General features: G+C 42.3%; 1 protein-coding gene across 2 annotated transcripts in view; it reads right to left on the minus strand.

The window, feature by feature from the left end:
- The window catches only part of ELP3 (elongator acetyltransferase complex subunit 3), a 127,347-nt gene that overhangs the window by 63,178 nt on the left and 48,518 nt on the right, over nt 1–15,651 (minus strand). For both annotated transcript variants that reach the window (XM_040237018.1, XM_040237027.1), the window contains exons 9-10: nt 13,294–13,420; nt 160–353 (exon numbers count right to left, since the gene is read on the minus strand). In XM_040237018.1, coding sequence (XP_040092952.1) covers nt 160–353; nt 13,294–13,420 — 321 coding nt within the window. The remainder of the gene's footprint in view (nt 1–159; nt 354–13,293; nt 13,421–15,651) is intronic.

Raw genomic sequence — 15,651 nt, forward strand, 5'->3', positions numbered from 1 at the left:
TTCCCAGACCCTCTGTCTATGGAGAGCATTCCTGGTGTCCCATTTGTAATGAAAAAAATTCAAATCCATCAATTTTCAATGACACTGTTCTCATTAGAAAGTGTGGATAGACAGACCTGTCATCACTAATGACTGCTGGCATGAACGGTAACACACTACCTCTGCACGCGGTATACTCGAGTCCACGGGGGCACGAGGGCCAGGATCCGGGCTACCAATTCGATCAGGTCGCTCGGGGAGTAACTCTTGTATCTTCCTGACTTCCACAGCTCATAGAGCCCTGTCCCACGAATCACCAGGGTGGGGTAGAGTTTCAAACCATCAGGACGGAAAGCTGGGTTCTCAAAAAACTCCTGTGGAGAGAGAAGATGAGCTTCATTAGTTACATGGAGATTACCCGTGGTGAAGCTTCCATCCTGGGCCAACTTCTCTCACACCACCTGCCTGGTCCCTAGACTACTTTCCATCCAGTGAGGAGAGACAGAACAGAAACTCACTGTTTTTACATTCTCACAGGAGCAAGACACTTGGGTGCTGGATGCCCGAGCCCCGGCTGATCCAGCTCCTGGCCGCTGCTTTTGTGTCCCTGCCAGCTTCCCCACCTTGCCTTCCTGCCGTGGCAAAGGCCATTCCCTCTGCCTGGAAATCTTATCATATTTTCTTCATCTAGCTCACCTTTAGGTCTCAGCTTGAATGCCAATTCTTCAACGAGGTCTCACTGACCTTCAAATACAAGTTGCTTCACTTAAATTTTTTGGGGGGTGGAATTCTGTATTATTGCTTTCTTAACATCATCACACTGACGTTTCATCTGATGCCTGCCTTCACTTCCAGACCGTATCCTCCGTTAATAATGAAACATATTTAAAAGTGACTTTTAAAAGTGACATAGATCATTATCTGGGCTGCAAGACCTACAATGTTTCCTGTGTGGCCCTCTGCAGAGAAGTACGCCGACCCCTGCGTATGACTGTGTTGCTCTCGGGCCAATGGGCGCCACTCCTAACCCAGAAGACACACCTGGTCCATTTGCCACCTGGATGCTGAGCGATACCGCAAATTCATCTCTTTTGACACAGTCATCTCCTGCATTGTATCACCCCAGCTAGCTTATTTCTTTACTTGGGATGAAGCAAGGAGACATCAAGCCTTCTCCTTTCTATGATTTTGCACCGCAAATCTGCTCTTATCTAGATTCCACTTGACATGTGATGGAGGAATTAAAGTGGATTCATATAGTTCCCTCTCACCCCGACCTGGCATTAGTATCTAAACGGCCAGAGTACTGTATCTTGTGAATGGAGTAAATGCTTTCTATCTTCTGCTGTTATTACTCTAGAGCTTTCCATTGTGTAACTTGCTTTCCAAAGAGATATAACTACTGAGTTTTCAATCTCTCTCATTGATTCCTATTATCATCTTAAATGCTGTAATCTTTGTGCACCATTGGCTCTGAGGGACAGTCTGCTGTAACTGCATGTAATTTTCCCTGTAACATTTATATTTTAAAGAGTCATCCAGTCTTTAATAAATATTCTATAGCCATCCACAAAGAGTATGTATGCAAGTCACTCTCCACCTAGTCTGCATCCATATGGGGAACATAGGATTTCAGCAAAGTACTTCTGGCTACTTGCATAATAAATTTAGGATATATAAGGGCTGATATAATCCTTTCATAAGAATGATGATAGATGGAATTGGTGCAGGATTTCTGGTTAAACACAGAGAATTGAAATATGTGTTTCTTTCCTTTCCTTCCAAAATCACACTAAAATAACAGGAAATAATTTTTTTAAAAGCACAAACTCAGAGGAACAAAGGGAACATCAGACGAGAGAGGAGGAACAAGTGATGGCAGTAAATTTCTGGAAGACAGAAAATGGAAGATTGGCAAATGCTGCAAATGAAGAAAACTGCAGACAAACCATCTGCAGAGGGAGATACGGATGAAAGGGCAGCTCAGTCACACAAGGGTCCCAGGAAGGCACGCCAGTCAGAAACAGCAGGCATCAGGCAGGAGGAAAGACAGCGCTGGATCAAAGTCTTTTCACAGGTTTATCTCTAATTCCCCTAATTTCTGAGTCCTTCTACAGGCAGTCACCTGCCTGTTTGTTCCCTGGAGAACTAGAAAGCTGCAGGACCCTGAGATGCCAGGTGCAAAAGAAGATGTGAGTGAGGATCAGAGCTTGAAAACAAGGAGAAAGTGAAAGCCAGCATGGTAAAGGGTGGGCCCCGGGCCCCACCCTGCTCTCTGGACACCAGTAACCAGTTTGCTGTGATCTACACACATATCCCCCAAAGCCCCCAAGAGCAAGCTGGAGAGTTTGTCTCTGGACTAAATAAATGGTCCTAAATAAGAGTTCAGGGTACTGACATTTGGGAATCCCCTAAAGAAAGGAAGGCTGATTACTGTGAGGTATACCATCAACAAGCCACAAAGAGTTTGTGATCTGGTTTTTCAGCTCCTCACCTTTAAAGCATTACCATTTGGCTAATGATTACCAGATACTTGGAGCGGGGTGGGGGGGGGGGGGGGAGTCTAAAACAGGAAAGGTAAACCAAACAAAAAGAAACAGAGGAACTTGGAGGAAACAGAGGCATCACATGAAGGAAAAATAAACCTTAATAAAACAAACTATTAATTCCTGTAGAGAGAGAAGATCTAGTACATCCATGAAGGGCTTCCCAGGTGGCGAAGAACTTGCCAATGTAGGAGACACAAGAGACGTGGGTTGGTTTGACCCCTGGGTCAGGAAGATCCCCTAGAGAAGGAAATGACAACCTACTCCAGTGTTTTTGCCTGGAAAATTCCATGAACAGAGGAGCCTGGAGTGCTACAGTCCAGGGGGCCACAAAGAGTTCGACATGAATGAGCAAACACACACAGACACACATAAAACAAGAGGATGCTAGAGAACTGAACAATAAGAATATAAGAAAGAACTCTTGGAAATTAAAACTATAACAAAAACATCTAATAGAAAAGTTAAAAGATGAAGTGAGAAAATAATAAGAAAGCAGGAAAAAAAAAGACAAAAACAGAAAAGTTAGGAATATCAGATAATCAACCTGGGAGATCCAACATTTCTAATACGAGTTTTAGAAACAGAACACAGAGAAGGAAACAGGAAAAAGTATCCCATAGTACAAAGAAATTTCTCAGATGATAAGAGTGGATCAAAATATAGCAGGATTAATTTTTTTAAAAACTCTCTTAAGATACACCACTGTAATACATCACTTTCTCCAGAGTGAAAAAAAAAAACAGGTTATATATATTGTAGTTTTTAAGGAATAAGGAATACAGTATTAGGAATAAGAATGACAATATGCTTCTTAGCAGCACTAAAAGAGCTACAAGACAACGGCGTGATGTTTTAAAAAAGAAAAAAAGGAGGGAAAATGGCTTTATAGAATTCTGTTAAGTGCGAAGGTGGAAGACAGAATAGAGACATTCCTGAACATGTGAAAGGCTTACTTTCCATGATGAATCCTTTCTTAGGAAGCTGCTGGAGAATCCCATGGACTGAGGAGCCTGGTGGGTTGCAGTCCACGGAGTCACAGAGAGTCGGACACGACTGAGTGACTTTACTTACTTGCTTACTTAAAGGAAGTGTTGAAGTGTGAAGTGTTAGTTGTTCAGTTGTGCCTGCCTCTTTGCAACCCCATGAACTGTAGCCCTCCAGGCTCCTCTGTCCATGGGGATTCTCCAGGCAAGAATACTGGAGAGGGTTGCCATTTTCCCCTCCAGGGGATCTTCCCAACCCAGGGATCAAACCTGGGTCTCCTGCATTGCAGGCAGATTCTTTATCATCTGAGCCATCAAAGAAGCCCAAGTAATGGAATAAACCAATAAAAAGGATTAATTTGGTTTCCAAAACAAAGATTCTGACTGTAGAGAGTCAGAAGAGGAGCCCTAAGGAAGACACCTGTGAACTAGACACAGAATTGCCAGTCCAGGTTGGAGCTGGAAGATTACATGTCCAAGAGTTATATCTTCAGTCTAAAACTGGAACTTAGAGTATCTGACAGGGTTGGCCAGTGACAGAGAGGCTTTAACATTGAACAGGCACATTTGAAGGTTACAGGAACTTGGAGAACTAATAAGCAAGATAAAAGAAAAAACAAGAGATGATTTTATAGTTAACTGGAAGAAAATCAAAAAATTACTTAAGAAAAGAAAGTAAGCATGATATATTGGCTTCCCCAACGGCTCAGTGAGTAAAGAATCCATCTGCAATGCAGGAGACACAGGAGATGCGAGTTTGATCCCTGGCGGGGAAGATCCCTTGGAGAAGGAAATGGCAACCCACTCCAGTATTCTTGACTGGGAAATTCCATTGACAGGGGAGCCTGGCAGGCTACACTCCATGGGGTCACAGAGTCGGACAAGACTGAGAGACTAAGCACAGGGTATATTACTTGGATCCATCTGAATGATAATAATTTATGTAAGAACTGTAATGCAAACATTGACTACTAACGTAACTAAAATAGTGAGCTACAATATTGAGAGAACGGGAGGAGAGTTAAAATCATGAACTCTTTAACTCTTGTAACAGTAATACATGGAACAATGGACTGATTCCAAATTGGGAAAGGGAATTTTTCATGCAAAGATGGGCACAATAAAGGAGGGCAATGGTAAGGATCTAACAGAAGCAGAAGAGATTAAGTAAGAAGAGGTGGCAAGACTACACAGAACTATACAAAAAAAGTCTTCATGACCCGGATAACCATGATGTGTGGTCACCCACTTAGAGCCAGACATCCTGGAATGTGGTCAAGTGGGCCTTAGTGCCGGGAGCCAGCATGGGGAATCCCGCTTGTGGCAAAGGTCATGAGGAAAGGGGCCTGACAAACGCAAAGGGGGGATCAGGCCTCAGGGGTCCCCCTGGACTTTTTTGAGCATCTATCCCCAAAACCAGCGTCTGTCTGCCTTACTGCATTATGCTTTCCACCTACTCTTTTGCCATTGCAGGGGGCTGTCCCCCATCACCTTCTCCTGAAAGGAGTTAACTTGGAGCTCCAGTTAATCAGTTTCCTGGGCGTAACAAGAGTGTTTCAGTCCAAAAACTCTTCTGATGGCTCTCTAGCCTGCCTGACAAGTTTGTCCAGCCTCTTACAACCACACGTAACAGCCTCCCAACCATGAGAGGCACGAGATGTTTTGAACTTTCTAAATACAGAGTCTTTTGAGAAGTTAGAAATTATTAGTGTAGTAATAGTGGGTTGCTAGAAATATACAGGTGGAGGGTTTTATTGTTGAGCCAATATTTGCTGCTAAGTCTCCATATCCCTTGTCCCTTATATACATTAATTGATATAACTGGCATATGGGAAAAATAAGTAATAATCTTTGATATTAATCACGTTAGACCTTAGGCTAGTAAATATTTTTCTTGATTATAGCCCATTGAACCTTTGCCCTATAGGAATGCAACTTTACCTGGTGCCTTCGGAAGGTGGCGCCTGGTTTAAGAAAAATCATCTCTGGAAAAAATAAGTTTTCTAGTTGACTGACCATTATCAGAAAGAAAGGGTCATAAAATGTTAGCAGGCCCCCTGGCCAGAAGATGATGTAAAACCACCTAAGACCTTTGTATGTATGTATAAAGAAGCGTCTGGTCTCAACAAAGGTCAGGACTACTGACCCTGCATGACTTTGTATTCTCCATTTATCTCTATGTACAACCTGAAGTATAAAAGCTGCCCTAAAAAATAAAGAGTTGGATCAGTTCTTGGAAAGACTGGTCTCCCTGTGTTGTCTTTTCTCTCATTCTCCTTTTCAGGCTGAGTTCCTGTCTGGAACACAAAGGCTCACCGTGTCTACTAATTTTGCCTGGGTTTCTAAGACCTGAATGGGGAGGCGCTTTGCGTCTCCACTCCTTCGGGAGACCAGGAGGGCACCTGCGGCCTATGCAGACAGTGCAAGTCTCTTGTCTTGAGACTTTATTGGCTTCTTGTGTAAACCAAGGAATACAGCCTCTTTTCCCTATTATTTTCTCCACTACATTATTCTTTCTTAATCTCTCTTTATATGTCTAAAGAAATAATTCTTTCCTAATCACCGATGCTGTCTCCCCTTCAAATTACCCTAGATCCACCGGGGCTGGACCCCGACACCTTAGGAAGCATTACTACGAACAAAGCTAGTGGAGGTGATGGAATTCTAGCTGAGCCATTTCAAATCCTAAAAGATGATGCTGTTAAAGTGCTTCACTCAATACACCAGCAAATTTGGAACACTCAGCAGCGGTCACAGGACTGGAAAGGGTCAGTTTTCATTCCAATCCCAAAGAAGGGCAATGCCAAAGAATGCTCAAACTACTGTAGAGATGTACTCATTTCACACTCTAGGAAGGTAATGCTCGAAGTCCCTCAAGCTAGGCTTTCACAGTACGTGAACCGAGAACTTCCGGATGTACAAACTGGGTTTAGAAAAGGCAGAGGAACCACAGATGAAATTGCCAGCATCCATTGGATCATAGAAAAATGACAGAATTCCAGAAAAACATCTACCTCTGCTTTACTGACTACACTAAACCCTTTGACTGTGTGGATCACAACAAACTGTGGAAAGTTCTTAAACAGATGGGAATACGAGACCACCTTTCCTGCCTCCTGAGAAACCTGTAGGCAGGTCAAGAAGCAACAGTTACAACTAGACATGGAACAATGGACTAGATCCAAATTAGGAAAGGAGTATGTCAAGGCTGTATATTATCACCTTGCTTATTAACTCCTATGCAGAGTACATCATGCAAAATGCCAGGATGGATGAATCACAAGTCAGAATCAAGATTGCTAGGAGAAATATCAATAACCTTCAGTTATGCAGATGACACCACCCTTATGGCAGAAAATGAAGAGGAACTAAAGAGCCTCTTGATGAAAGTGAAAGAGGAGAGAGAAAAAGCTGGCTTAAAACTCAACATTCAAATAACTAAGATCATGGTATCTGGTTCCATCACTTCATGGCAAATAGATGGGGAAAAAATGGAAACAGTGACAGACTTTATTTTCTCCAAAATCACTGCAGATGTTGACTGCAGGCATAAAATTAAAAGATACCTGCTTCTTGGAAGAAAAGCTATGACCAACCTAGACAGCATATTAGAAAGCAGATGAGGTACCATTGGCTGCGATCCAAAAGTCTACAAGCAATAAATGCTGGAGAGGGTGTGGAGAAAAGGGAACCCTCTTACACTGTTGGTGGGAATGCAAACTAGTACAGCCACTATGGAGAACAGTGTGGAGATTCCTTAAAAAACTGGAAATAGAACTGCCTCATGACCCAGCAATCCCACTGAAGGGCATACACACTGAGGAAACCAGAATTGAAACAGACATGTGTACCCCAATATTCATCACAGCACTGTTTATAATAGCCAAGACATGGAAGCAACCTAGATGTCCATCAGCAGATGAATGGATAAGAAAGCTGTGGTACATATACACAATGGAGTATTACTCAGCCATTAAAAAGAATACATTTGAATCAGTTCTAATGAGGTGGATGAAACTGGAACCTGTTATACAGAGTGAAGTAAGCCAGAAAGAAAAACACCAATACAGTATGCTAACACATATATATGGAATTTAGAAAGATGGTAACAATAACCCTGTGAGACAGCAAAAGAGACACAGATATATAGAACAGTCTTTTGGACTCTGTGGGAGAGGGCGAGGGTGGGATGATTTGGGAGAATGGCATTGAAACATGTATAATATCACATAAGAAACGAATCGCCAGTCCAGGTTCGATGCAGGATACAGGATGCTTGGGCTGGTGCACTGGGATGACCCAGAGGGATGGTATGGGGAGGGAGGTGGGCGGGGGGTTCAGGATGGGAAACACGTGTACACCCGTGGCGGATTCATGTTGATGTATGGCAAAACCAATACAATATTGTAAAGTAATTAGCCTCCAATTAAAATAAATAAATTTAAATTTAAAAAAAAAAGAAAGAAAGCAGACATGTTACTTTACTGGCAAAGGTCCATATAGTCAAAACTAAAGTTTTTCTAGTAGTCATGTATGGATGTGAGAGTTGGACCATAAAGAAGGCTGAGTACCAAAGAACTGATTCTTTCAAACTGTGGCGCTGGAGAAGACACCTGAGAGTCCCATGGATAGCCAGGGGATCAAACTGGTCAATCCTAAAGGAATATTCACTGGAAGCACTGATGCTGAAGCTTCAACACTTGGACCACCTGGAAGGTCTGATGCTAAAGCTGAAGCTCCAGTACTTTGGCCACCTGATGTAGTGCCAATTCACTGGAAAAGACCCTGATGCTAGGAAAGACTGAGGGCAGGAGCAGAAGGGGATGACAGAGAATGAGGTGGCTGGATGGCATCACCGACTCAGTGGACATGAGTTTGAGCAAACTCCAGGAGTTGGTGATGGACAGGGAAGCATGGTGTGCTATAGTCCATGGGGTCACAGAGAGTCAGACACAACTGAGCTACTGAACAACAACAGTAGGACAAGAGATTCTCTCTACTGATGCTCAGCAAAAAGCAGTCCAAACACGGAAGAGGGAAACACAGTGGTAAATATTAGGACCCCTGCCCCCACCACTAGGCTACAACAAACAGTTCAAGCGGCAGAGGACTACCGCATTTTGATATGGCCCCCTTAGGAGGCACTGGATTCTCAAATACTATTTAATAATCATTTATTAATTCCACTTATTTTATAAACTTAGAAATTTTATAAACATCATTCTGCTGGCGATGTGAATGATAGATTAGACCAGAACATGGCTGGTGGCTTGGATAAGAAGCTGTCTGCCTTTGCAGGGAGCTGACAAAAGCATGAAGCTATGGTGGTGGGGGTGAAGAGGAGGGGACAGCTTTAAAAGGTATTCAGAGGGAGTAACAGAGAGGACCTCCCGCTGGATTAGACCTGTTGGATTAGTACAGGGAACAGTAGTAGGAGCAGGAGCAGCAAAGATGTAGGAGCACTCGCTCTGTGTCAGGCATTTTTCTAAGTATGCATTCTCCCTGCCCATCTTCACAGCCGCCCCATTTTAAAGATGAGGAAACTGAGGAACAAAGAGGTTCAAACAGTTTGCTACCAAGTGGTGGGGCCAGGATTCAAGCTTGCCCCAGTCTGGCTCTGGAGTCCAAATATTTTCTGCTTCCTCCTGAATGATTCCTAAATGTCTAGCTTGGGAGAGTATGTGGATGGCGGGGCCACAAATAGTACAGGAAACAGAAGAGGAGGAGACCACTGGGGAATGCAGAAGTATGTCCATATTGGATACATTACGACTGAAGTGCACATAAGGCCTCTGGTGCCTGTTGAAGAGTATTCAGCAATTGGACTTAAGAGCTGAGGCTTAAGACTGCAGAGAAAATGAGATTCGTTGAAGTGTTAAGTGGTAAAATCAGGACAACAGAAGACAGACACACATATATAGAAGAGAGCAAAAGACAGAAGCCACATTTATGCAGTGAGGAGAAAAAGAAGATCTAGCAGAAAAGAAATAGTCCTAGAGGTAAAAAGGGAACCAGGAGGCAGCAGAGTCATGAAAGCCAGGGAGGTGAGAATTTAAGACTGGAGATAGTCCCGAGGGATCTACTTTCCCCGACCAGGGATCTAACTTGCATTCCTTGCACTGGGAGGTGGATTCTTAACCACTGGACCACCAGGGAAATCCCTGGAGATAGTTTCTAACATTAACAAATGCTAAGGTTGGATAAAATGTCAGCAGAGAAGTGGCCTTTGGATTTGGAGATTAGCAAGTATATTACAATGTTTGAGGGAAGGCTGTGTGTATGTGTATGTCTGTGTTGGCAGTGCAGAACCTGCCAAACTGTAACTTGATCAGTTGGATTTTGGGAAAAACAGCTCAGTGGGAGTTCGGGCAAGTCCTGAGAGTCAAAAAGGTGGGCCAACATGGATGGACTTTGAAAGACTTCCCATGACTGACAGAAGGTTCTGGAGATAATTTCTCAAGAGAAACCAACACTTTCTTAGCATTTTCAGCACCCTGAGCTTGCATATCCAAAAGCAGTCTAATTTTAAAAGAATAAAAGACAGAAACAGCTAAGTTATTATGAATAATAAATGATACAACATTCTGTAGTCCTATCTGAGGACAGGTGGAAAGGGTGAAGTTAATGTTCAGAGGATAAAGTCCTAAGATGTTAAACATTCTCCATCACAACCAGGATTTTCAGCTTTATAAGGAAAAAGAAAACTTCATTCCAAAAGGAAATTTGAGTTACTGGACAATATAAGTAAATGCTATTTATCACACACAGCTTTGACCAGCTCTGCACCTATCACTAGATAAGAGTGTGAATCTATAATGAACAGATGCAAATGACCACTTCTGCTTTTAGTGACTCAGAATTAACCTAAGGAACAAGGTGTGAGAGCAAAACCAATTTATAACTAGGGTGCACAGCACACAACCCTAGAGATACTATGGCTGCAATACCTCAGTGGCTGTCGGTGCTTTACGGATGTACCAGGCAAGGCTGCCTTGTCCTCCAGAGTGATAACATTTTACAGACTTCTACAATTATTACAAGTAGACCCCTTACTTAGCAACGCTTCCAATGGATAAAACATATTAAGGGAACTATCTGTGGGCTGGTAATGTGACAATAAAAGTAGAGGAAAAAGTTTTTAAAGTGTAAAATATGCTGCCTACTAGTTCAGAAAATCTCTAGAAAACAAGATTTCCTGGACAAAACCTAGTTTGTTTGTTTTTTTAATTAGTAAATCTTTTATTGAAATATATCTTAGTATGAAAAAGTACAAAAATCATAAGTGTACATCTTGATAGATTTTTAAACATTTATTTAATTGAAGGATAACTGCTTTCCAATATTGTGTTGGTTTCTGCCATGTGTCAACATGAATCAGCCATAGGTATACATATGTCCCTTCCATCTTGAAGACAGATTTTTCCAAATCATGTAACCAGCACCCAGATGCTCAAGTTAAGAAAAGGCACATTATCAAAACCTCAGAAGCCTACCACGTGTCCATTTCCAGTTACAATTCCACCCAAAGCTTCTGAACCTCACATTAATAGAATTCTATGTTACGTTGTCTTTTGGATCTGGTTTCCTTTACTCAATATTATGTTGAATAGAATCAGCCACGTTGTTGCATGAAGCCATAATTAACTTAGTCTTATTGCTTTATGTATTTCATTGTTCGACTATATACCGCAACTTATTTATGTATTCGACTTTAATGGACACCTGGGGTGTTTTCAACCTGATGATCCTGCCCTCAGTAATGTGTGACTGTGTTTTGGTAAATACATGTGCACATTTCTGCTGGGTAAACGTGAGGAAGTAGAATTGCTGGGTCATGGAGTATGAGTATGTTCGCATTTAGTAGATGCTATCAAACAGCTCTCTAGCCTGATGTACCGGTCTATATTCCCACTAACAGTGAATGGGAGTTCCAATTGCTGCACACTCTTACCAACACTTGATATTGTCTTTTTCCATGTTCACTACTCTGATGAGTATACAGTAGCTGTGCATTGTAGTTTTAAATTTCATTTCTTTGAAGATAAATGACTTAGAGAACTTCTGAACAGTTATTGAGTAGCTGAACATCTTATTTGTGAAATGCTTGTTCAAGATTTTTTTCCCCCCATTCTATTAGGGTGTCTTTTTAAAAAAATTGATTTATAAAAATATTTACGGTAACCTATGGATTTTTCAGAGGATTTTTTTCTAGAGAGAACTCTGATTTTTCTCATTTTAGCTCTATTGTGTTATTCATTTGCTGGGATGCAGTTAGAAAAGGCATACAGTCTACTCAGATTCCCTGTGGGTTTCTTTGAAAAGATTGTAAACAAGAAGATAAATCTGTTTACATGGAGGGCTGTCTTTGCAATGTTATTTCTGAACTATTCATTATTTTAAAGACTAAGAAAATAAATTGTGAGCCTCAGTTATTTGATATTACTTTACATATTTTTTTTTCCCCAAGGGCACTTAAGGTTATGAACTCTGGCTATACCACTGGCCCGCCCAGAAGCTGTGCTAAAGAAATGTGTGTTTCAGGTGACTTTTAGGCTTATAGTCTGAGTACCCAGCTAATACTACTGAGGGGAAGATATGACTCAAAATCTATTACATGGTCAATATGAGGGAATTCGTAACATCTGTGAATTAATGCTGTCTTATAAAACAGACCTTTAGTTGTATTTCATTTGCTTGGAAATAATAAAAATAAACTTTCCAAAAGGAAAGAAAGAATGTCATGGTGAATTCCACTGTTCTAATAATAGAGCATAAAAGTCTTTTTGCTGATGAAATAACTTGATAAACATTTTCATCCTCTTCTCTAAAAGGATATCCCTATGCCACTTTCCTATTTGAGAATCTGAAGGAAGAAAGAGTTTTGACCAATCTCATTTCCCAAAACCAAGCTAACATGGATCAAGCTAATATGTGATAGAGTAAAAACAAACAAACAGGCTTTCTCTGGGGTACAGTGGATAAGAACCCACCTGCCAATGCAGGGGACATGGTTTGGTGCCTGGTCAGAGATTTCGCATACTGCAGGCAACTAGAGACTGGGCACCTCAACTACTGAGCCCAAGCTCTAGAGCTTGTGAGATGCAACTACCGAAGCATACAGAGCCGAGCTCCACAACACGAGAGGCTGTCACAATGAGACCCCGTGCATCACAACAAAGCGGAGCCCCCTCACCACACCAGAGAAAGCCTGAGTGCAGCAGTGAACACCCAGCGCCACCAAAAATAAATTAATAAATTATTTTTTAAAAAAGCAAACAAACCTCAGAGTTAGGTATTAAAATTCAAAGAACAGAAAGGCTAGAAGAAAACAGAATAGTTTCTTTCACTGTTTAGCGAAATCCTGAAAGAGAAAGGCAGTTCTAAGCTGAGAAGCATCTTAAGAAATCACTAAATAAATAAGTAAACAGGAAAGCTTTGACAACAGAAACAAAAGTGAAAGACCAAGAATAGTGTGGGGAAAGTATTTTTAACAAATTGCCGAGAAAGTTCATATAATTAACATTAAAAATATTCATGTCCAGTGGAGGAATCAGTCAGAGAACAAAAACACACAGTTCCCAAAAGATGGAAGAATTATACTTACTGGATACATGTATATGTATGGCTGCGTCCCTGCGCTATCCACCTGAAACTATCTCAACCCTGTTAATCGGCTATACGCCAACACAAAATAAAAAGTTAAAAAAAGAAAAAAAAAGCAGAGCGGGTAGCAGCAGCATGCACAGACATTCTCAAGCAGCTTGGTTTGGGTCAACACTTACTGTAAACTGTTCAATGTCTCTCTCCAGCCCCACGTTCGGCAGATCAGGCATCATGTGAGCCACCACTTTGAAGCCAGAATCTTTGGCTAGGTGGAAGGACTCGCACACTGCCTTCACAGTGTGGCCCCTGAGGAAAGAAAATTCACTACCTGTTACACAAATAAACGGGAAAGAAGGTGAGCAGCAGCAACAGAGAGAAACAAAGTCTGACACAGGTAGCAGGAGCTCTGGAATGAAGAATATGGCTGGGGAAAAGGAAATCTTAGAAAGTCATCTTTACATCTCTGCTTCTAAGAAGGCCTGGAGAAAAATAATTTTACTTCTAAGATATTTCTCAGAAATTCCCTTATGCACCTCCTCCAAGTTCTGACAGCAAGTGACTGAGGTCACAAGAATTAATATGGTGGTGGTTTAATCGCTTCCTTGTGTCCTACTCTTGTGACCCCATGGACTACAGCCCACTAGGCTCCTCTATCCGAGGAGATTCTCCAGGTAAGAATACTGGGGTGGGTTGCCATTTCCTTCTCCAGGGGATCTTCTCAATCCAGGGATCAAACCTGGGCCTTCTGCATTGCAGGCAGATTCTTTACTGACTGCCATCAGGGAGCCATCAGGAAAGAAGAATTAATATACACTAAAATTACCTGGTTTAGCATTATGGGCCAAAATAAGTCTGCTAAGAATTGTGAGATCAGAGCCTTACAGGAACAAGATCTTGTTATGCCCTTTGTTTTAAAAATATTTATTACAAATAATTTCATTGGGAGAAAGAAAGGGAGGAAGGTAAAGGGGGGCAGAGAGAGACAGAGAGATTCATCAATATGCAAAGTACATTTCACTCTGGTGGGCTGGCAGGTCCTTAAAAAAGTATGAGTAAGAAAGAATAATTGAGTGACAAAGTACAATCATTTGGGGCCAGCTGGATAAATCAGCTTAACATTCTAGCGCTATGTTCAAGTAAGACGCAAGCCCTATTAATAGTTTGGGGCTATTAAAAACTGAAGCCCACAGGGCTCTTAGCAGAAAGACCTTCCCATTCACCACCAAAAACTCTTAGAAACTGGACCCCAGCCCACTCTCTGAGGTTCCTATTCATTTCCATGGCTTCACTCTCTGATCTCTTTTTGCTAACGACTTCTCAATTTCCATGGGTGGGTCAGGCCTCTCTTCTGACACCACGCCCAAATACCCACTACTCTACTGCTGCTCTGTACAATACTGTAGTCATGAGGTGCGCATGGTTATTCAAGTTTATCTTGAAACTGATCCAAATCAATAATCCAGTTCCTTGCCTGTGCTATCACAGAGGACAATGTGGGTTCCGAACATTTCAGTCACCGTGGAATGTTCTGCTGGACAACCTGGCTCTCAAGCAAACCTTCAACTGGTTGCTCCACCAGCATGTAAGGGTCTAAAGCCTAGTTTTCCACAATGAAACTCATCTTGCCTCCCAGCCTCTCTCCTTCCCATTCTTTCTCACCCTCATTCCCATTCGGTCACCATACACTGCTTTTCAGGACATCACCTCCTGCTTGCATTACTGCAACAGCCTCTGGACTGGCCTTCCTTCCATCTTCTTAGTCCACACTCACACTGTGATCCCTGAAAAGTGATGTTTCTAAAATACGGATATGGGGACTTCCCTGGGGTCCAGTGGTTTAAGACTTCCAGTTTCCTCTGCAGGGGGCAGGGGTTCGATCCCTGGTAGGGGAACTTAAGATCCCACACACCATGTGGTGTGGCCATAAATAAATAAATAAAATGCAGATATGCCTTGATCACAACTTAGCTGGCCTTGGATTAAAATCTAAGCCCACTGGGCCAACTTCGAAGGCTCTGGTCCCTCTGCTGACCCTTTCAGCCTCTCACCTCTGACCACGCTCCCACCTCATGCTCCACACTCCACCAAATAAAATCACTCCAAAATCCCTAAACGTGCCCTGATGTGCTTCTGCTCTCAGGAGGAGCTTGCCTGTACTTTTCTTTCAGCCTGAAACAGTCTTCCTCTTCCCCACTTGACTAACTCAGACTCTTGCTGTGAGTCTCAGCTTCCACATCACTTCCTTCAGAAAGCTTCTCTGACCTCCGAGAGACTCCATCCCCAAGGTACCCCTCCAGCACAGCCTTGGTTATTACTGTAGCAGCCCTACCAGTGTTTCTGGCTCAAGCCTTCCCCAACAAGACTGCACCCTATTCACATTGCTCTTTCTCAAGCCTGATATCCATCAGACTCTTCTTGTGCACAAAAATATTTTGGAGATCTCTATTACCTTAAAGGGGCTTCCCTGGTGGCTCAGTGGTAAAGAATCTAGTTGCCAAAGCAGGAGACGTGGGTTCGATTCCTGGGTTGGGAATATT

Source organism: Oryx dammah, unplaced genomic scaffold, assembly GCF_014754425.2.
Source record: "Oryx dammah isolate SB20612 unplaced genomic scaffold, SCBI_Odam_1.1 HiC_scaffold_1, whole genome shotgun sequence".
In the NCBI taxonomy this organism is placed as follows: Eukaryota; Metazoa; Chordata; class Mammalia; order Artiodactyla; family Bovidae; genus Oryx; species Oryx dammah.